Below are 20,548 nucleotides of genomic sequence, written 5' to 3'. Positions count from 1 at the left end.
TGGATATGTCCCCAGAGTCTCGCACCTATGCGATGAATGAAGAGATGGGTGAATTTCTAACTGGCCTCAAGCCCTTCCGTGTGGCTACACTCCCTTCCTCGGTCCCCTAAGCCAGTTCCAGGTGCCCTGGCTGCCCTTTCCCTTGGGAGCAGCAGGTGAGTCATCCCCTGACTGGTCACCCTGCGCCCTGACCGGCTCAGGCTCTGCTCCCTGCCAAACAGACGTAACCGGAGTAGGCTGCCCCCACTCCCTCCCATGCTCACCCTCAGACTCTCTCCTGGGTCCTGTCTGCCAGCCAAGCCCAACTGCTTAGGGCATGAGCTCTGGGCCTCGAGGCTTCCCCCCTGCACTGCTGCCCACCCAAGCTCCCGGGCCCAAAGGGCGAAGGAGGAGAGGCAGCCTGCTCTGCTCTGACATTTTGAGTTTATAACCAGGAATTAGTGGAGGGGTGGAGCAAATGAGAGGAAGCACAAGTTGGGGAGGAAGGAGGAGAGGGGCCTTTGGGGGGTGAGGGTGAGGGAGGGAGTGGGTGGAAGGAGAGTCCCAGTGAGGGCAGGACAGGGACCGGGAATGGAGGCTGGGGGAGGGGAGTAGAAGAGGGGGAAAGAGAAGCACTGAGGGAAAGAGAGATAGCAGGGCAGGTTGCAGGCAGGTGGAATCAAGAGTACCGGAATAAAGGAAACTGTCAGGAAGAGAAACATTGAGGGAGGGAGGGGATTGAATCCAAACAAAGATGTCCTTGCCCGGCCTGACGAAGCAGCACAGGCTCTGCCCTCAGCCGCCCTGTGAGGCACCCGGGCGGCAGACATGGGGCTCACCCGCCAGAGGCGGGCTGTCAGCCACTCCCCGGCAGGCAAGCCCTGCCCTGTTGGGGGAGGGATGCTGGGCAGCCTCCTCATGGCCCCTCTGCTCCTCCTTGTGTCAGCCCCAGAATGGAAATAGTAATGGTGCCCCGCTCCTGGGGCCGCGAGAGGCTAGAGGGCCACGGCCCTGTGCCCGGCTGGCAGACAGCCTCCCGGGGACCAGGAGCCCGTCTAACAAATCCCAGCCTCAATTCCTCATTCCTCAATGTCCCGCCCATGAGAAGGGCTGGAGAAACGGGAGCTCCCGCTGTTGTGGTCACCAGCTGTGACTCAAAGCCGGCTGCTCACATGCGACAGCTTTCAGGCGTCCCACTTCTTTGGAAGGACGATCTTTCTCCCTCAGCCCCAGTCCCTGCCCACCACAAATGAAATCAGTCAAATCAGGTGCTCTGAAGAGAGAGCGATCTGCATCTGCCTCCAGGTCAGGGGAGAAGGATCACAACCCAGCCCAGCCTGCCTCTCCCACGGCCTGCGGGTCCTGCTGCCTTCCCAGCCGTCCCTTCATGGTGACCCGCTGTCCCACCCTGCCAGGAGGAGTTTGGGGCCAGCGCAGCCCTGCTGTCTGCCAAGGAAGCTCTGCTGGTCTGGTGCCAACGGAAAACAGCCGGCTACCCCAATGTCAACATCACCGACTTCTCCCGCAGCTGGAGTGACGGGCTCGGCTTCGGTGCCCTCATCCATGCACACAGGTGCGCCAGACGGAGAGCGGACCCGGTGCCCTCCCAGGCCCTCAGCCTCCCTCCTGTGGGGCTCCACCACCCAGCCGAACACCGAGAATGGGCTTGGGTCCTGAACCCGCCCATCTCCCACATCCCTCTGGCCCCTGCACCCGGGGCTCGGAAGTAGAGCAGGCTGATAGCCGAGGCCCTCCCCCCTTCCCTAGGAAATCCCGTGGAATTGGCCCGAGGCCCTCCCCCTTCCCTAGGAAATCCCATGGAATTGGCCCGAGGCCCTCCCCCTTCCCTAGGAAATCCCGTGGAATTGGCCCGAGGCCCTCCCCCTTCCTAGGAAATCCCGTGGAATTGGCCCGAGGCCCTCCCCCTTCCCTAGGAAATCCCGTGGAATTGGCCCGAGGCCCTCCCCCTTCCTAGGAAATCCCGTGGAATTGGTCCACGTTTGCCTTGACCCCTGCCTTTCTCCACTTTCTGTGTCCCTGACTCTATTCTCTCTCTCTATCCTCTTCCTGGCAAGTACCCACCCCTTTGGAGTTTCTCCCCCTACCCAGAAGCCTGGCCCCCCGAAGGAAATTAACCCTCCCCTCTCTATCGGAGCCCCATTCCTTCATTAGTGGCTCAGATTACCGACAGGGGAAACTAATGTGTGGTAAGGTGTGAACTGCCAACGGGAGCTGGTTGGCCTTTTTACCAAGGCCTTGAGACCCAAGCAGCAAGCGGCTCTGGTGAAGAGCTGGGCTTGCTCTCTGTCCAGGCCAGACCTGCTTGACTACTGCTCCCTGCATCCCGAGCACCCACTGCACAACCTTGACCTGGCTTTCCGCGTGGCTGAGCAGGAGCTGGGCATTGCTCAGCTGCTGGACCCCGAGGACGTGGCGGCCCCCCAGCCTGACGAGCGCTCCATCATGACCTATGTCTCCCTCTACTACCATCACTTCTCCCGCCTGCACCAGGAGCAGACGGTCCAGAGGAGACTTGCTAAGGTTGGTGACAAAGCGAAGGTGGCATCGAGGAGAGGTGGTGGGAGCATGGGCTCCGGAGTCAGACACACCTGGGTTTGAAGCCTGCCTCTGCCACTTCCCAGCTGTGCGGCCTTGACCATGTCCCCTAACTTTTCTGTGCTTCCTCTGTCAAATGGAGCCGATAATGCCTGGGGGAGCAGAAGGCTGCCATGAGTTTTTGGGAATGTTGGGCTCAGTGCCTAGCTCGGGGCCTGGCACACAGGAAGAGCCAGGTGAGCTCCATCCCCTCCAGTCCCTCCCCCTCCCCCCTGCTCTTAGGCTGTTGAGCTCCTAATGGGACTGAAAGGCTCAGAGAGCCGGACTTTGTAAGGAGAGGCATAGAAGCAGCTCTGCTGGGCTCAGTCCCTGTTTTGGGGAGGCTCTCTTCCTCTCTGGGCACACTGGCAGATGCGGAGGCCTGGGAAGCTGTTCTTAGGGTTGGCGTCTCAGCTGGGCATGGGGGAGACGATCAAGGCCAAGGGCTCTGAGCTGCTTTAGGGATGTGGGGGCCTCAGGGAAGGGAAAGACAGCTCAGAAAAATAGTACCCCCTAGACGTGAGACCAAATGGGGTAAAATAAGATGGAGGAAGGCAGGATGGGTGCCCCACATTCCTGGGTCTAAGTGTGCAATGCAGGCCAACCCGCTTCTCTGGGGGCTGGGAGGACCCCCACTTTAGTGCAACCTCAGCTGGGGGGAAGGAGCTACCACCCACCCAGGGAACCCTGGCAGTCACTCAGCAGCCAAAAGGGGAGTGCCTCCATTCCAGGGCCTGCTCCGGGGTGCTGCCCCGTTCCCTTCCCTTGCCGCCTCCAGATCCTGAATCAGCTGCAGGAGACAGAGGAGCTGCGGACCCAGTACGAGCAGCTGGTGGCCGACCTGCTGTGCTGGATCGCGGAGAAGCAGGTGCAGCTGGAGGCGCGGGATTTCCCAGACTCCCTGGCCGCCACGCGCCAGCTGCTGGTGGCCTTTGCCTGCTTCCGCACCCAGGAGAAGCCGCTGCGGCTGCAGCAGCGAGGGGCCACAGAGGCCCTGCTCTTCCGGCTGCAGACTGCGCTTCGGGCCCAGAACCGCAAGCCCTTTCTGCCTCCCGAGGGCCTGGGCCCTGCAGAGCTGTCCCAGCGCTGGGCAGGCCTGGAGCGGGCAGAGGCCTCCCGGAGCCAGGCCCTGCTGCAGAGGATCCTACAGCTAGAGCGGCTGGAAGCCCTGGTCCGGCGCTTCCAGTGCAAGGCAGCCCTCAGGGAGAGCTTTCTGACAGACACAGAGTGCATGCTGGGCCAGGCCGCAGCCGCAGCCCCGCCAGCCAGCCTGGCCACAGTGGAGGCGGCTGCCCAGAAGCTGGGCATGCTGGAGGCCAGCATCCTGCCCCAAGAGGGGCGCTTCCAGGCCCTGGCCGAGATCGCAGACATCCTCCAGCAGGAGCAGCACCATGGCTGGGCAGATGTGGCCTGCAGGTGAGCCCGGGGCATGGAAACCAGCCTCAAAACAGGCTAAGGCCCCCCTATCATACCCTTATCTTTCCGTGTGCCCATTCCTGGCCATAGAGGTGTGATCTATAGGTTCAGGGATCCCTTGAAAAGATCTAACTCCCCCTGATACCTGAACTTCCAGCATCCGTAATTGACCCCTTTTGGTAAAGCACGGCCCTTTCTAGATACCTCTTACTAATTCATTCACTAAACAAACATTTATGGAGTGTCTATTATATCCCAAGCACTCTGCTGGGTGCTGGGGATTTAGTAGTGAAGAGGACGAACAATAATCCCTCCCCTCACAGAGCTTACACATAACGAAGGAAAACAAAGTACATATAATGGTATGTGAGATCGTGATAAAAAATAGTAATAAAGTATAGGGGATTACAAAGTGCCAAGATGGGGGAGGGAGTTAGATTGGGTGGTCAGAGGAGGTTCACTTTTGAGCAAAGACCAGAAAGGAGTTGAGGGGCCAGCCGTACAGATATGGGGACAGACTCTCCCAGGGACAGGGAGTGGCTAGTGCAGTGCCCCAAGGTGGGCACATGCCTGGCCTGTGTGGAAAATAGCATGGAGGCCAGTGTTAACCGAGGGAACCAGCAGTAGCTGATGTCAGGGGAGGACAGGGGCAAAGGGTGGAGGCAGGCAGCATGCTGGGATCTGTAGGGCACAGTAAAGACAAGATTGACTCAGAGGCAGATGGGGAATGAGTTGTGGGAGGGCTTGAGCAGAGGCGTGGCACAGTCTAACTCCTCTTCTCCAGTGATCACTCTGGAGGCCACGTCGGGGACAGACAGAAGGGGCAGAAGCAGAGAGACCACGTATGAGGCTATGCAATAATCTAGGCCAGAGAGAAGTAATGGAGGTGAAGACAAATGGTGGGATTCTGGATATATTTTGAATCCAAGAGGATTTACAGACAGATCAGATGCGGGGTGTGAGAAAGTGAGTTCCCCAGATTTTAGCGCAGGCACCTAGAAGGTTGGAGTTGCTATCTATCATCTGAGATGGGGACTGGAAAAAAGGCTTGGGGGCCCTGTAGACCTGAACCTTCCAGGCCCTCCTTCTGCCTTCTCTGTGTCGAAGAAGCAAGAACACGATGCCCCAACCACCCCAGGCTGGGATGCTCCAAGTCCCCAGCCACCAGGCTCAGGCTCCTCCCTGACCACCAAGGCCCCCACTGGCTTAGACCCCACCGCAGCCCAGTAAAGACCACCCCTATTCTCATGTCCTCTAGGCAACTGGAGATCACTGGGCGCTGGGAGCGACTCCTTGAGCGTCTCCAAGGGCAGAAGCAGCGGATGGCAGACCTGCAGGCTGGGCTGAGCTTGCTGCAGGAGGTAGAGAGTGCCTCCAGCCAGCTCAAGGAGCTCCAGGTGGGCCCCGCACCAGCAGACAGCGCCCCCCCCCCAGGCCAGCACAGCAGGTGCACCAGCACGGGTACTCGGGGCCCCAGCGCTCTGGGGCTGCAGCGATCACTTGTCCCCCCGGCCAGGTGCTGGCCAGCTCCACAGCCTGGGGGCAGCAGTTGGCAGAGACAGTGCAGCTGCTGCAGAAGCAGGACCTGCTGGAGGCCCAGGTCTCGGCCCACGGAGCCCATGTGCGCCACCTTGCCCTCCAGACCGTGGAGCTGGACTCGTCCCTGGGCACTAGTGTGGAGGTGCTGCAGGCCAAGGCCCAGGCACTGGCCCAGCTCCACTGGAGCCTGGTGTCCCTCGTCAGGGCGCGGTAAGAGCTCAGCCCCCTCTTCTACCTTCTCCAGGATTTTCGTGTAACCCAGTGTACCTCCTGCCCAGGTTAAAAATACTGCTGACTTGGCAACTTCCTCCACGTTGACCCTCACCCCCCAGTCTTCTGGGCCCCCTGTTGAGTCATCCAGATCAAGAAAACTCCTGTCTCAGGGGAAGTGTCTGAGCCTGGTGGGGAGGCCGCCCCCCAATCCCTTCGGGGCCCCTTGCCGTCCCTCAGGCGGGCCTTGCTGGAGCAGAGACTGCAGGAGGCAGAGTTCCTGCACAACTGTGCGGAGGAGGAAGCCTGGCTGAGGGAGCGGCGGCAGCTGGTGCAGGAGGAGGCCGTGGGCCGGGACCTCAGCCAGATCAGAGCGGGCCTGCGGAAACACAAGGTACCTGCCGCCCGCTGCCCTGCCAGTCCCCACCTTGCTGCCACCCTTTCTTCCCTTCCCTTCGCCCAGCTCCCGACTCTGCACCCCGCCAGGCCCTGGAAGCCGAGCTGCGCCACCACCAGGCCGTGTGCGCTGATCTCGTGCGGAGGGGATGCGACCTGGGTGCCCGCGGGCCCCCCACGCGGCCGGATCCCCGCGAGAGGGCCGAGGCGCTGCAGGGCGCGTGGCAGCGGCTCCGGGCCCGGGCGGCCCGACGGGGGGCGCGGCTGCAGGCGGCTCTGCTCGTCCAGCAGGTAGCGGCGCGGCGGGGCGGCGGGCGGCCGGGCAGGCGCGCGGGGTCGCCCGGTGCTCAGCCTGCCCTCCTCCCCGCAGTACCTGGCCGACGCGGCGGACGCGGCCTCGTGGCTGCGAGAGCAGCGGTCGGCGCTGGCGAGCGCTCCGTGGGGCCGGGACCCGGAGGCCGCCGAGGCCCTGCTGCTGCGCCACGGGCGGCTGGAGCGCGCGCTGCACGCGTTCGGGGCCGAGCTGCGGCAGCTGGACGAGCAGGCGCGGGCGGCCGCAGCCCAAGTGTCGCTCACGGTGCGTGCGGCCCGGCAGGGCCCCAGAACTACGGGCCTCCAGCTCCCAGTGCACGCGTGGTCTCAGCGCTGCCCCTGTGTCCCGTGACCGCTCGGAAGGTGGAGGTGGGAGGGCTTTTGTGGCCGCTGACCTGGGAATCCTGGCTTTCCGCTGGGCTGGGGGAGGGGGCACCCATCCTCAGCAACATCCCGCCTCCCGCCCAGCCCAGTGCGGGGCATCCTGTCTGCCCACGCCTATGGAGGTCATCCAGTATAGTCTGGCTTTGCTCGTTTCGCCCGCCAGTTTCCAGGCATTCACCAGGCATTCCTTCTGGAATGCCCTCTTCTCTTTTACAAGCCCAGGGACAACCGCTGGCCCCGCCCTGCCCAGCCTTCTGTGCTTAGGGGAGCCCGCAGTGGACATGCTGCCCTCTGTCCTGTCACTACAGGTGGTGTCCGCCCTGAGCTCTCCAAAGGAAGGCCTGAGGCACCTGGGGACCTGGAGTGAGGTCTCCTGCCACTCCGCCCCCCCGGGCACCCAGAAGATGGCCCTCTCGGCTGAGCCTGACGCTAACTTTGACCCTAACACCATACTGCAGACACAGGACTGCCTGAGCCGGGACTATGAGGGCCTGCGGGCCTTGGCAAAGGTACCACTCTTGTTCAAGAAGACGGTCAGGGAGCACCTGCTCTCTACAGGACCCTGAGCTGTGAGCCCAGGGACTGAGCACTTACTGGACGTGCACGCCGGCCGCAAGGAGTTTACGTCATGGCAGGGAGGATGGCTGTGGGTGTGCTGGGAGCCCAGGTCAGGCTGGGAGCTGGGGAGGGCATCTCTGAGGAAAGGACACTTTGGCTGAGACTGGAACAAGGAGGGGCTAAGAGCAGGTAAAGCCGGGCGGGGCGGGGGGGCAGGGGAGATGGGGAGACCATGCCCTAGGCAGGACCTATGCCAAGGCAGGAAGGAGGCCCTGGAGGAGTAAAGGCCAGAGTGCCTGGAGCCCCGAAGTGAAGCTGGGAGGGGTAGGCTGCAGGGGGAGAGCCTGGAGGGCTAGGCAGAGCCAGTTCCACAGAAGTATGGCTGCACCTGAGAGCCAAGGGCCAGATCAAAAGAGCACATTCTGCCCGGAGGGGTGACAGGACCACTCTGAGGGCCCTATGGGGAAGCTGACCTCACCCCCACCCCTGGGCCGGCCTCTCCTCAGCACCACAGGGCACGGCTGGAGGGGGCAGTAGCCCTGTGTGGCTTCCATGGCTTCTGTGGGGAGCTGCGGTCCTGGCTGGAGAACCAGACAGCTCTGCTCCGAACGCTGCAGCCCCAGGCCCACAACTTGGAGGTCACACAGCTCACATATGAGGTACCGCCCCCGTGGGGCCGAGGTGGGGGTCTCAGCTGCTCGGCCCCGCTGCCCCTCCTTCTCCCCCATCCTTCTCCCTCCCTGCCTCTCCGGTATTTGCGCCCGTGCCTGACCTGGCCATGTTCACTCTAGTCCTGTCTGGGAAGGAGGAGCAGGGCGTCTGGCCTTGAATTTTTTTTTTAATTGAGGTATAACTGATATATGACGTGATATCAGTTTCAGGTATGCAACATGAGGATAGGATATTTGTATGTATTGTGAAACGATCACCACAGTAAGTCTAGTTAACATCAACATATAACATATTATTAACATAATGACCCAATACACGTGTACGTTTTACAATAAGTCTAGTTAACATCCATCACCACACATAGTTACAGAATTTTTTTCTTGGGATGAGAACTGGGGGGCTCTTTCAACTTTCAAATATGCAACACAGTATGATTAACTGTAGTTCCCATGCTATATATTCCATCCCCATGACTTATTTATTTTATAGCTAGGAGTTGGTGCTTTTTGACCCCCATTACCCATTGCACCCACCCCCAATTCCCTACTCTGACAGCTACCAATCTGTCCTCTGTATCTTGTTTTGTTTTGTGTTTTTAAGTCCCCCGTTGAAGTAAGATCATACAGTGTTTATCCCTATCTGACTTATTTCACGTAGCGTAATGCCCTCATGGTCCATCCCGTTGTCCCAAATGGCAAGATTTCATTCTTTTTTATAGTATGAAAGAAATATTTAATTCTCTTGGATATGGTAGGTATATATACCACATTTTCTTTTTCCATCCATCAGTGGACATTTGGGTTGCTTCCATATCTTGGTTATTGTCAATAATGCTGCTACAAACATGGGTGTGCAGATTATCTTTTCAAGTTAGTGTTTTCATTTTCTTTGGCTAAACACCTAGAAGTGGAATTGCTGGACCACGTGGTAGTTTTATTTTGCATTTTTTGAGGAACGTCCGTATTCTTTTCCATAGTTGCTGCACCACTTGACATTCCCACCAACGGTGCACAATGGTTGCCTTTTCTCCAAGTTCTCGCCAACACTTTTTTCTAGTCTTTTTGAGAACAGCCATTCTAATAGGTGTGAGGTGATCTCTGGTTGTGGTTTCCATTTGCATCTTCCTGAAGATTAGTGATGTTGAACACCTTTGAATGTATCTGTTGGCCATCTGTATGTCTTCTTTGGAAAAATGTGTATTCAGGTCCTCTGCCTATTTTTCAATCAGATTATTTGCTTTTGGTGTTGAGCATTTTGAATCTATTGTTGTTTCTGGTATAAGGTAGGGGTCCAGTTCCATATTTTGCATGTGGCTGTCCAGTTTTCCCAGCACTGTTGAAGAGACTGTCCTTTCCTCATTGTATATCCTTGGCTCCTTTGTCATAAATTAATTGACCGTATGTACATGGTTTATTTCTGGGCTCTCTATTCTGTCCCACTGATCTGTATGTCTGTTTTTATGCCAAGACCACACTGTTTTGATTACTATGAGTAATTACTATAGCTCATTATAGTAAACTATATAGTTTGAAATCAGGGAGTGTGATGCCTCTGACTTTGTTCTCAAGACTGCCATTCCTGTTCAGAGTCTTTTGTGTTTCCATACAAATTTTAGGATTGTTCTATTTCTGTGAAAAATGCTATTGGAATTCTGATGGAATTATATTGAATTTGTAGGCTGCTTTGAGTAGTTTGGACATTTTAATAATATTAATTCTTCCAATCCATGAGCATGCTATATCTTCCCATTTATTTATGGGTTTTTTCCCAGTTTCTTTCATCAGTGTCTTATAGTTTTCAGTGTATAGGTTTTTTATCTCTTTTGTTAAATTTATTCCTAGGTATTTTATTCTTTTTAATGCAATTGTAAATGAGATTTTTTTTTAATTTCTCTTTCTGATAGTTCATTATTAGTGTACAGAAATGCAAAATATTCCCATAGATTGATTTTGTGCCCTGCAACTTTGCTGAATTCATTTATTTGTTGTAACAATTTGTTGGTGGGGTCTTTAGGGTTTCTGTATATAATACGCTGTCATCTGCAAATAGTGACAGTTTTACTTCTTTCTAATTTGGATACCTGGCTTTGAACTTTTAAAGGATCCTCCCAGCCCTTTAAGGACAGAGATCCCAGTCCTTCGAGAGGGATCCAACTCAAACACCTATGCAGCAGAGCGTGTCTGAGGTCATTTGTAGTCTTGAGGGCAGTATGGGAAGAGAAGAAGCTCCCTCAAGGCCTGGGTCTTCCTTTCCTCAGAACTTCCTCACTGCTCTGGCTGTGGGAAGGGGCTGGTGGGCTGAGGTCAGCCGCAATGCGGAGCAGCTGAAGCAGAGATATCCTGAAGATACCCCCAAAATCCAGCAACAGCAGGAGGAACTGAGCTGGAGGTAAGAATGAGGGAGTGCAGGATGGGCTGAATGCAGTTCCCAGGCCTGCATGCCTGCTTACCCACCTCCGCAGATGCCAAGAGCAAACACTGGGCATGTCAGAGACAGGAGAGGGTGTGGGGACGGCCAGCCTGGTAGCAGCTATTTTGTGAGGCCCTGGCCAAGGCCCTAGGATGGATGGGGATGTCCCCGTGCTGGAGACATCCCTGCTCCCTCCGCTCAGGTGGGGGCAGCTGGAAGCCCTGAAGAAAGAGAAGGAAACGCAGCTGGTACGCATCACAGGTGTGTGCAGTTTTCTGCACGAGTGTGGATCCACACAGGTCCAACTGCAAGACCTGATACTCCAGCTGGAAACCCTAGAGCTGGGGCAGTCAGAGGACAGCCACCACGCCCTGCAACTGGCCCAGCAGAAGATGCTAACGCTGGAGAGCAGCGTCCAGTACCTGCAAAGGGCGGCCATGAAGTACAGCCTGGGTTTGGCACGGTGATGGGGCCCTGGGAGGCAGGGGAGGACTGAGCAGGGTTGTGGAATGAGGTTGGGCCAGAAGTTGGAGGATGGGCAGGATGTGCTGTCTGAAGGGCAGGGGCGCAGGTTGGGGAAGAGCATGAGGAAATGCTCCGAGGAAAGGGCGAGCCACACAGGCTTGCTGCCCCTAGGGGAGGGGGAGATGGGAGTGCGGAATCGCCACCCCTTCCCCTGGGGAATCCAAGCCTGGACCCCAGGCCCCGGGGCAGCGCACTGACGAGGCGGTGGACCCCATCTCCCAGAGCGGAGTCGTCGGACCCCACAGAGAGCCGGTCCCTGCAAGAACAGGTGGAGCCACTGCAGGGGCTGCTGGAGCGGGGACAGCAGCATGTGGTCCGACAGGCCAGGGCCCAGGCCGAAGCGCGGGCGCGGCGGAGCTTCCTGCGGGAGAGTCAGCATCTGCTGCTGTGGGCGGAAGGTGTCTGGGCTCAGCTGCGCAGCAAGGCGAAGGCGGCGGATGTGGCCTCGGATGTGGCCTCGGCCCAGCGGCTGCTGATGGAGCACAGAGACCTGCTGGAGGAGATCCAGCTGCAGCAGGAGAGGTCAGGATGGGAGGCAGACAGGGCGGGCTTCGGGCTGGCTAAGGCCTGTGGGGACAGGCCACCAGAGAGGGAGAGGCAGGAAGCAGAGTGTCACCCAGGATAGTAGCCCAGGCTAGTGTCCAGCAGGTTTTAAGGAGGGGGATGTAACCAAGAACTGGTCAGGCATCCTGCATACTTCAGGGAGGGGGGGTTGGGATGCAGGGCAGAATCTGAGCTTCCTGGAAGGTTCTGTCCAGTGCAGGCTTGGCCATATTCCATCCAGGTGAGCCTGATGGATTGCTTTCAGTCAGGGCAGCCTAGCCTCCCAAGGCATTCCAGATAATGCAGACCCCACAGGCTCCTGGAGTCAGATGGCTCCTCCTCAGGATGGCTGGACCTCTCATCCTGCAGGGATGACGGCACAGGTCTGTCAGGCAGGCAGGGTCACCACGCGCAGTCCACAGGCTGTGCCCACATAGGGGAGCCCGAAGGTAACCAAGTGGGCACTCAATCCATCCCATCCTCTGCTTCCGGACTCTACTAATGGTTCAGGGCTGCCTCACCTCAGAGGAAGTGGAGCCTTTTCTAACCCACACAAAGGTGTCACCTGTCCCCAAGCTGTGTGCCCGTGCGCTCAACTGGCTGAGAGGCACCCTTTCTAATGCTCATGAGCATGCGGTGGCACGGATGCGGTTTGAGGGACCCTTCTCCTTGCCTGGGCATAGCCAGTAGAATGGTGGCCTGGAACAAGGGTGTGACAGGACAGGGAGCAGGGCCGCTACTGAGACCTAAGGAGTGTGCTAGGCCCGGTACGTTCTGCGCATCACCGGTGCGCCCGGGCGCAGCTGCTCCAGGGGACAGGTGAACCACTGGGGCTACCATCCTCAGACGCCCCCGCCAGTTCCCCCTCTATCGGAGCTCTGAAATGAATGATCAAGGGAGAGGGGCGGAAGGGGGAGGAGGGGAGCCGACGGGGTTTGACCTTCTGCCTGTCATCCTGGACAGGCTGCAGCAGCTGGAGGCCCAGGGCCAGGCCATCTCCGCCTTGGACTCCCCAGACTCCCAAGAGGTGGCCCGTGCCCTGAGGCTCCTGAGCCAGCGAGGCCGGGGCCTGCAGGCCGCCTGGGAGCGGCAACAGCAGCGGCTGCAGCAGGGACTGGAGCTGCAGAGATTTGGCAGAGACGTAGATGGTTTTGCTGCCACCTGTGCCAGCCACGAGGCCTTCCTGCAGCAGGACAAGCTTGGGGTAGGGGCCGGGGATACAGGGCTGCAGGCCTGCTTCCCCATCACTGGAGGGAGCTTGGAAGTTGGGGGGGGGTGGGCCTCGTGGGCCTGGGGCCAGCGGTGGACAAGATGGTGCTGACCCCATCGTCCCAAGCATGACCCCGGGTCTCTGCACCCCCAGGACGATGTAGGGGAGGCCCAGAGCCTGCTGCAGCAGCACCAGGAGTTTGGGTGGCTCCTGGGTGTCCTTGGCCGTCGAGCAGAGGCTCTGCGGGCGCGTGGCGAGAAGCTGGCCCCGAGCCAACACCCTGCTGCGCACAAGTGAGTCAAGGCCCGCGTGCACAGCACCTGCCACCTTTCTTTCCCGGCCTGCAAGGCCTGCGGCCTGGAGGCTGGGAGGGGGTGTGGGGGGCAGGGCGCAGCGGTGCACACCCTGGGCTGCGGTGGGCCTTGGGTGGAGTGGAGCCCCCCCCAGCCCTCCCCTCTCCATCTGGCCTCCAGGGTCCGAGAGCAGCTGCAGAGCATCCAGGTACAGTGGACCAGGGTCCAGGAGAGGAGTGAGCAGAGGAGGAGGCAGCTGCTGGCTTCCCTCCGGCTCCAGGTGAGGCCGGCCCCGGTGCCCGAGGCCCCCCCCGGAGGAGTGCCTAGGAGGCCGCGGCTGCGCTAACCCTTGTGCGCTGTGCAGAGCCTTCTACAGTTTGCAAAACACTTTCCCACGTGTTCTGTCATTGACCCTCATGGCCCCTCTTGTGAGACCCGCATTATGGCTCTGATTTTTCCAGATGAGGAGAACAGGCTGAGGCCACACTGTTCGGAGGCGGCACTGGACCCAAAGTCCTGATAAACCCCCTTGCCCTCCCTCGTCTGCCGACTCCCCTTGCCCATCATTTCTGGCCACAGTCTAGGCCCATGCGTGCGCCACGGGCACCCGCTGCAGACCTCGGCTCTGTCACATATTTTTTCAGCCCCCACAGGGGCTCAGAGCTGGGTCAGTCTACAGGCCTCCTGCAGCATAAGCCTATTAGGAGAGAAATGGCCGTACATGATCTGAGGTGGGCTGAGTAGTGGGAACTGCCCGAGTGCTCTTGTTCTCTGGGCCCAGGGCACCATGGGGCCCAGGCCGTGCCTCCCCGGGCCTCCTCCTACCATGAGGGGAAACCTTTCCCTCCCCGTCTCAGCTTCCCTGCCCCCACTTGCGAGCAGTAACCCAGGCCCCACCTGGCACGCTGGGTCCTGCGCTTTCCCGTGGAGGTCCGTGAGACCCCTCTCTCTAGAGGTTCATGCAACAGCCCTCACCCCTGGTCATGAGACCCATTCTCTCCTGGTTCTTGGGCAGAAATGGAAGCAGGATGTGGCGGAGCTGGTGCTGTGGATAGAGGAGAAGGGGCTGAGGGCAGCGGATGAGCCTTCCCGAGAGCCCAGCAACATCCTGCAGCAACTCAAGCGGCACAAAGCAGCTGAGCGCGAGCTGCTGGCCACCTATGGGCACGTGGAGGGCCTGCGGCAGGTGGGGGCGCCAGACAGGGGTGCAGGGCCTTTTCCTCTTCAAATACCGAGCCCAGATGGATGGCCTGTTTCCATGGAGCAAATTCACCGAAGGAAGGCTCATTCTCAGTTACTGCGGAATTAGGATCCCCCAGATTCCTCCCCCACTCAGCTGGGTACCCCTCTGTCTTGGTGCCCAAACCAGCCCAGAACGCCTCCATCGTCTCTCCCCCCCACGCCACCCGAGCTCTCCGGGCAGCTCCGGTGCTGCCACCTCCACCTGAACCAAGACTTCCCTACCGATCTGACGTGCGCTCACCCTGCTCGACTGGGAGCATCGGCGGAAAGCCCGCCCGCCTCTGCCCACAGATTTGGGGCTACAGGAAATGCCTGAGCCCTTGCAGCCTGGAGAATGCAACCTGTAGCCAACTACCCGCCCCCGCCGCCTCTGCCACCTGGGTCCCACCTGCCGTGGCCCCTCATGGTACCAGCAACTCAACAAAATTCCCTCGGCCTCTGTGTCCGCTCCAGGTGGGGAGACAGCTGTTGAGCGACAGGCCCCGAGCCCGGGAAGACGTGCAGGCCAGCCTCCAGTGCCTGAGTAGCACGTGGGAAGAGCTGAAGCACAAGCTGGCCGAGCAGGGGGACCGGCTCCGGCAGGCTAGACAGCTTCTGGGGCTGCTGCAGGTCTGCCGAAGAGGGGCAGGGCGCAGGAGGGAGACTGAGGCTGCGCTGGGCCAGGCTGGGGGTGGGGGGAACGAGCAGGACAGGAAGGGGTGGGGAGGAGTCTGGAGTATTCTGCTAACTCTGGAGTAGCCCTGGGAAGTCCTGCAGTCTTTAGAGGCCTCTAGCTTCTGGCAGGGGGAGCCCGGTTTTGCCAGTTAGTCCCCTGCGTGCCCAGGGTGTAGTCAGCACAACCGGAATCCCTGTGGAGGAAGAAGCATGAGGGGACGGGAGTGTTCATGAGGCTCCGGGTGCGGGGGGAGGGGGGAGGTGGACGACGGGGGGTCCGGGGTCCCGAGCAGGTCCTCGGTGAATCTGGTAAGCTGCAGGCGGTGTGGTCTCGGAGTCCAAGGACTTGCAAGCCTATGCCACAGAGCCCAGCGCAGAGCCCTGCACTCTCCCCAGGCTGCCGAGGAGAAGATGGAGCAGCTGGACGGGGCCCTGCAGAGCGCAGAAGCCGGGCAGGACCTGGGCTCGAGCCGGGGCCTCCAGAGGCGGCACGGCCAACTGGGAAGCGAGAGCCAGGCCCTGGCCGGCAAGATGGCTGTCCTTGTGTCCCAGGCCCGCCAGGGGCTCACTTCCCAGACCATCGTGGAGAAGACCCAAAAGTGCCTACAGAGGTACCCACCGGCTTGCTCCATCTTCACCCCACTCTGTGCCACCCCCCACCATGTGAACATGAGGACGGTTTCACCCCGTGAGCCCAGCAGTGGCATCCACAGGACTTGAGGTTGTCCAAATCTCCTTCCCTTACAAGGAGGGTCATTCCTGCATTAGGAAGGCCAGAGACCCCAACTTGGCATCCTCAGTACCCCACAGTCTGAAGTCAAGCAGGTCATCTGGGCGAAGGGTTGGGCCCTGGGCCCTCTCCAGCTGCCTCCCTGTTGTCAGATGAGGCTTTCCCCCATCCTCTGCTTTGTTCCTCGTGGGTCCCTGGCTGGGTTGTGGAAGGCCCTGAGGGCCTTGTCCGCCCCCCTCCACCGCCATTCCCACCGTCCGCCATCTCTTCTGCCTCCCCCCAGGTTCGAGTCCCTGCAGGGACATCTGGCCGCCCGGCGCCTACAGCTGCAGGCCTCAGTGGAGCTGTATCAGTTCTACCAAGTGAGCAACCTGGAGCTCACTTGGGTGGCTGAGCACATGCCCAGTGCCGGCTCCGCCCCATGCGCCAGCGGTGCCCAGAGCCTTCGCCGCAAGCACGAGGTAGCGGCCCCCTTTTCCTTCCAGGATCCTTGACCTCCCATTCCTAGACCTTAGAATATCACCAGTCAGGGTGTCCCGATTTCCAAGTCTCTGCCCCCAGTTATTCCCTGCCCAGGAGTTTTGCCCCAGTGGAGCCCGGAGCCACATCCACGGCTCTGTTCCAGGCCCCCTGTGACTAAGGGAACCCGGAGGTGACGGCCTGTCATCCTGTTCTATGGCAGGAGCTCCGGGCAGAGGTGAAAGCCCACCAGGGACAGGTGCAGCAGGTTCTGGGCTCCGGACGGAGCCTTGCAGCCTCGGGGCACCCCCAAGCGCCCCGCATCCTGGAGCAGTGCCAGAAGCTGGAGGGCCGCTGGGCAGAGCTGGAGCGGACGTGTGAGGCGCAGGCCCGGTGCCTGCAGCAGGCTGTCGCTCTCCAGCAGGTAGGAGTGGGGAGCACCCGGGACACGCTGTGAGTCTACGGGAGCTGGCCTCTCAGGGGGCGCGTCAGTTGTGAGAACCCTGGCCCGGGAGCTGGCTAGTCCCCAGTAGGCACAGAATCCTCTGCGCTCGGGCTGTTGGAGAGCCTAGCATGATGTCCCCGAGGGGTGGTGGAAGGTCCCATCTGACATCATCAGGGTGAGGTGGCCTCATTCCTGGCAGTGTTTGCTGGCTGCGTCGGAGCTGGAGGACTGGGTGAAGGAGAAGCAGGCCCTGGTGAGCAGTCAGGACTGTGGTGAAGACGAGGCAGCCACCATCAGGCTCATTGGGAAGCACCAGGTACCATGTCCTGGGCAGCCTCCACACGGTCTGCACCGGGGTGACGATGAGCCACGGAGAGGGCTGTCACACTCGCAGAGGGCACATCCTCCTTCCCAGAGGCACAGAGCCCTGCTGTTTCTCCCTGAAGATATGGCCAGCTCCTTTCCTGCCAGCCCACCAAGTCCGGCAAGGCCCCCTGCCCATCCCCAGTGCTCCCCTTCTTCAGAGACAGCCCTTTGAAGAATTCCTGCCCCCCTTCTTGGACCAGTTTACACTGACCAGTTTACACCTCTGCAGCCTTGGGATTTCTCTGCTTTCTTCCTCTCTTGCCCCAGCACCTTCTCCCCTCTTGGGGTCACCTGTTCTAACCCTCCCCACATCTTCCACAGGGTTCTTCCTCCCACACTTTGAATGTCACCCTTTGAGTTAACCAAATGCCCTCGTGAAACCTACCTCCCCCCACAAGCATCCCCCTGGTTAAAGGGAGGGAGGCCTGGAGCACCCTCCTCCTTCCTGGACTCGGACTCTCAGGACCCCACAGCCCTGGACCCCACAGCAGCCCTGGTTCCGGCTGGCACTGAAGCGTCCTCTTGCCTGGGCATGGGTTTCTCAGCCATTCCTACAGGGCGTGCCTAGAGCCATGCCCTTGTGGCACTTCGGTGTCCCAGACATCCTGGGCAGCTCACTTGGCCCCGGCTGTCGCGGTCTACTGTATTGTTGGGATCTAGTGCAGTGCCTCCCGTGCCCTCCCCCCTTGGCCTCACTTACCCTCCCTTACTAAATAATGAGCCCTCTGAGGGGCTCACTTTTATGGAACAGTAAGAACTCCATCAGTATCGGGGAGGTGGGAGATGGGTGCATGGCTGGAGAGATGGGTTGGGGATGAATGGTGGGTAGATGAGTGGATGGATGGGTCTGAGGATCCGTGGCTGAATGGATGGGTGGGTAGATGAAGGAGCCACCCAGTGTGCGCCCGGCCTGGGTGCATGTGTTCTGGCAGCTCCTACAGCAGGAACTGCCTCTCTATCGGAGCTCCCTGGAGAAGCTTGACCAGAGGGCGCAAAAGCTCGCTGGCCCCGGGGCCACTGAGCCGCTGGCCGTGATCCGGGAGAGGCTCCGGGAGCAGCTGCAAGCACTGCGGGAGTGGGCAGCCACACGGTAAGGGCCACTGCACCCACTCTGGGTACGGGGGGCCTAGCCACGGTTGACTGTTCCCATACTGTGACCCTGAGTTGGAAGGAAACCATGGCCCCAGGCCCACAGAGATGTGTCAGAGGAGTCCTTGCTGGGTGTCACTCACCTCCTTCCATCAAGTCCGCAACCAGGCCCGCTGGGCAGGAGCTCAGCCCCCTGCCCCCAGCTCCCAGCTCTCGTTTCTTCCCTGCATATGCACCCGCTGCCCTGCACTGGCCCTCTCGGCTTTACTTCTCCCCGAATCCAGAGCCACAGGCTTGCACAGAGACCACGAATAAGCTCCTTCAGGTTCCCCCCTTCCGCTGGGCCAGCTGTCCCCAGGGGAACGTGCAGGTGGGAACCACGGGCTGTCCCCCCAGGGGCCGGGAGCTGGAGGGGACTCTGCAGCTGCATGAGTTCATGGGGGAGGCTGAGGAGCTGCAGAGCTGGCTGGCTAGCCAGAAGCTGGAGGCCGGGCCAGCGGAGAGCCTCGGAGAAGACCATGCGCACATCCTGGTGAGAAGGGCTGGGGCTGGGCGGACACCCTCCGGTGCAAGGCTGGGGGCAGCGGCCTGGCCTGCAGGGCTGTGGAGAAGGGGGCCGTGGGAGTCGGGAGCGCTGGCCGAGGACAGGCCTTCTGAGGAGGTGTGCAGGCACGTGGCTGTCCCACCTGTCATTGCCCAGACGGTCAGGAGGCGCCTGCAGCCTCACCAGCGGGGGGCCGCTCCGTCACCCACTCCCCTCTTCTCCTCAGCACCTCCGCACCAAGTTCGCAAGGTTCCAGCACCACGTGGAGCTGGGCGGCCGGTGGGTGGCAGCCTGCCTGCCACTGGTAGAGAGCCTGCTGGAGCTCGGGCACAGGGCCGCCCCCGATGCCCGGCAGAGGCAACAGGACCTGCAGTGAGTGCCCAGTGGGCTAGGCTGGGGGTGCAGGTTTGGGGGAGCGAGCGGTGCAGACAGCTCCTGGGGTGTTAAGAGAGGGTAGGCTGCTCTGAGGGCCACGCTGGCTCTGCCTGCCCGCGAGGATTCTAGAGAGGGCGCGGGTCCCAGGGAGGCTGAGCCAGGCCCTGGTGACCGCGGCCTGGAAGGGAGGCAGAGCTGGGTTTGCAGGTCAGGGAGTCCTGCCCGGACCCCCGGGGACACTTTTCCAAACCCCTGGCTCCCGGGACTTGGGGAAGGAACTGCCTAGCTGCCACCCGGCTGGCGTGGGTCCCTCCCGGCCCCAACCCCAGCCTGCAGGCTCTGAGGCCAGGTCTGACTTGTCCATGACCCCTGGCATGGAGCCTGGCCTGGTGGAAGCCCTAGAAGCTCCGTGAGAGTTGGCTGAGTACATGAGGAATGGAGAAAAGATGTGACTTCTGCCCTTGAACATTCATAATCTGATTGACAATTGAGACGAATACACAAGATGGAAGATGGACCACAAAGCATAGAAATCAGGGTCTGAGCATGATAGCGGCGAAGGACTGAATTCATGGTGAAGCTGGAAAGGCTCCAGGCAGGCCCTGAGGCAGGAAAGGGGGTTCAGAAGGGGAGCTTTGGGCCAGTCCTGGATGCAGCCCAGAGAGGGGGAGGGCTGACAAGACTAGCCAAGGGTGGAATGGGATGCAGGGCCAATGGCTCACCTCCCATTGGTCTTCCACATTCCCCGGGGACAGGGCTGCCTGGTCAGAGCTGTGGGAGCTGACCCAGGCCCAAGGCCACCTGCTCCAAGACGCCGAGGTCACCCTCAGAGTACACAGAGATCTGTTGGAAGCCCTCATGCAGGTCCAGGTACGAGCCCAAGGGGAGGAAGGGGGTTCTTTCTAGAAGTGGATCCACCCCAGGCTCAGTGCCCCGCCCTCTATTTCTGACGGCCTTGGCCATCTCCTCTCCTCAGGAGAAAGCCACAGGCCTCCCCAGTGAGGTGGCCCCAGACCTGCGTGGGCTGGAGGCCCAGCTGAGGAGACACGAGGAGCTGGAGCATGAGCTCGTGGGCACTGGGCGGCAGGTGAGCCGGTCTGGCTGCCTCTCCCACCCGGGCCCCTACAGGCCCCCTCAGGCCTGTCCATCTCTTCCTCTGGGTTTCCCATCCTCCCGCAGGGCCTCCAGCTGGGCCTACTGTGCGTGGCAGGGCATGGCTCGAGGGGGTTCTGTGGGATGGGCAGGCCCTTCAGCCTCTAGGAGGACGTGACCCTTCCCTCCCTATACTCCACCTGCCCCCAGCTGCAGGAACTGCTAGAGGCCGCGAGCGCAGTACAGAAGCTGGGGCCGGGGCCCCAGGCCCACGCCGTGCGGCAGAGGCAGCAGACTCTGGTGCGGGCCTGGGAGGCCCTGAAGCTATGCTCTGCGCAGCGCAGGACCCAGCTGGAGCGGGCATGCCTCCTGGCCCGTTTCCACCGAGCGGTGGGGGCTCCTTCCTCTCGGGCGGTGTGCGTGTGCATGCGCGTGCGTGTGTGCGTGCGCGTGCGTGTGTGCGTTACCATGCGTGTGGTGTACTACTGAGGCCCTCCTGCTCTGGAGGGAA

The 20,548-nt window shown here is 60.3% G+C and overlaps 1 protein-coding gene across 1 annotated transcript in view; it reads left to right on the top strand.

Annotated features, from left to right (window-relative positions):
* SPTBN5 (spectrin beta, non-erythrocytic 5) overlaps positions 1–20,548 on the top strand; it is a 45,021-nt gene that overhangs the window by 4,025 nt on the left and 20,448 nt on the right. Inside the window, exons 4-32 of the mRNA XM_032417541.1 lie at positions 1,395–1,552; positions 2,292–2,520; positions 3,353–3,990; positions 5,249–5,387; positions 5,507–5,739; positions 5,980–6,133; positions 6,226–6,426; positions 6,506–6,679; positions 6,739–6,816; positions 7,140–7,340; positions 7,896–8,048; positions 10,319–10,449; positions 10,673–10,912; positions 11,218–11,517; positions 12,502–12,742; positions 12,902–13,041; positions 13,222–13,321; positions 14,057–14,227; positions 14,737–14,892; positions 15,334–15,548; positions 15,951–16,128; positions 16,350–16,550; positions 16,771–16,887; positions 17,870–18,027; positions 18,423–18,558; positions 18,797–18,942; positions 19,701–19,815; positions 19,922–20,032; positions 20,248–20,427. Coding sequence (XP_032273432.1) covers positions 1,395–1,552; positions 2,292–2,520; positions 3,353–3,990; positions 5,249–5,387; positions 5,507–5,739; positions 5,980–6,133; positions 6,226–6,426; positions 6,506–6,679; positions 6,739–6,816; positions 7,140–7,340; positions 7,896–8,048; positions 10,319–10,449; positions 10,673–10,912; positions 11,218–11,517; positions 12,502–12,742; positions 12,902–13,041; positions 13,222–13,321; positions 14,057–14,227; positions 14,737–14,892; positions 15,334–15,548; positions 15,951–16,128; positions 16,350–16,550; positions 16,771–16,887; positions 17,870–18,027; positions 18,423–18,558; positions 18,797–18,942; positions 19,701–19,815; positions 19,922–20,032; positions 20,248–20,427 — 5,394 coding nt within the window. The remainder of the gene's footprint in view (positions 1–1,394; positions 1,553–2,291; positions 2,521–3,352; positions 3,991–5,248; positions 5,388–5,506; positions 5,740–5,979; positions 6,134–6,225; positions 6,427–6,505; positions 6,680–6,738; positions 6,817–7,139; positions 7,341–7,895; positions 8,049–10,318; positions 10,450–10,672; positions 10,913–11,217; positions 11,518–12,501; positions 12,743–12,901; positions 13,042–13,221; positions 13,322–14,056; positions 14,228–14,736; positions 14,893–15,333; positions 15,549–15,950; positions 16,129–16,349; positions 16,551–16,770; positions 16,888–17,869; positions 18,028–18,422; positions 18,559–18,796; positions 18,943–19,700; positions 19,816–19,921; positions 20,033–20,247; positions 20,428–20,548) is intronic.

This window comes from Phoca vitulina, unplaced genomic scaffold (assembly GCF_004348235.1).
Source record: "Phoca vitulina isolate PV1807 unplaced genomic scaffold, GSC_HSeal_1.0 scaffold20, whole genome shotgun sequence".
Lineage (NCBI taxonomy): Eukaryota > Metazoa > Chordata > Mammalia > Carnivora > Phocidae > Phoca > Phoca vitulina.
This window is presented reverse-complemented; position numbering and strand designations above follow the sequence as displayed.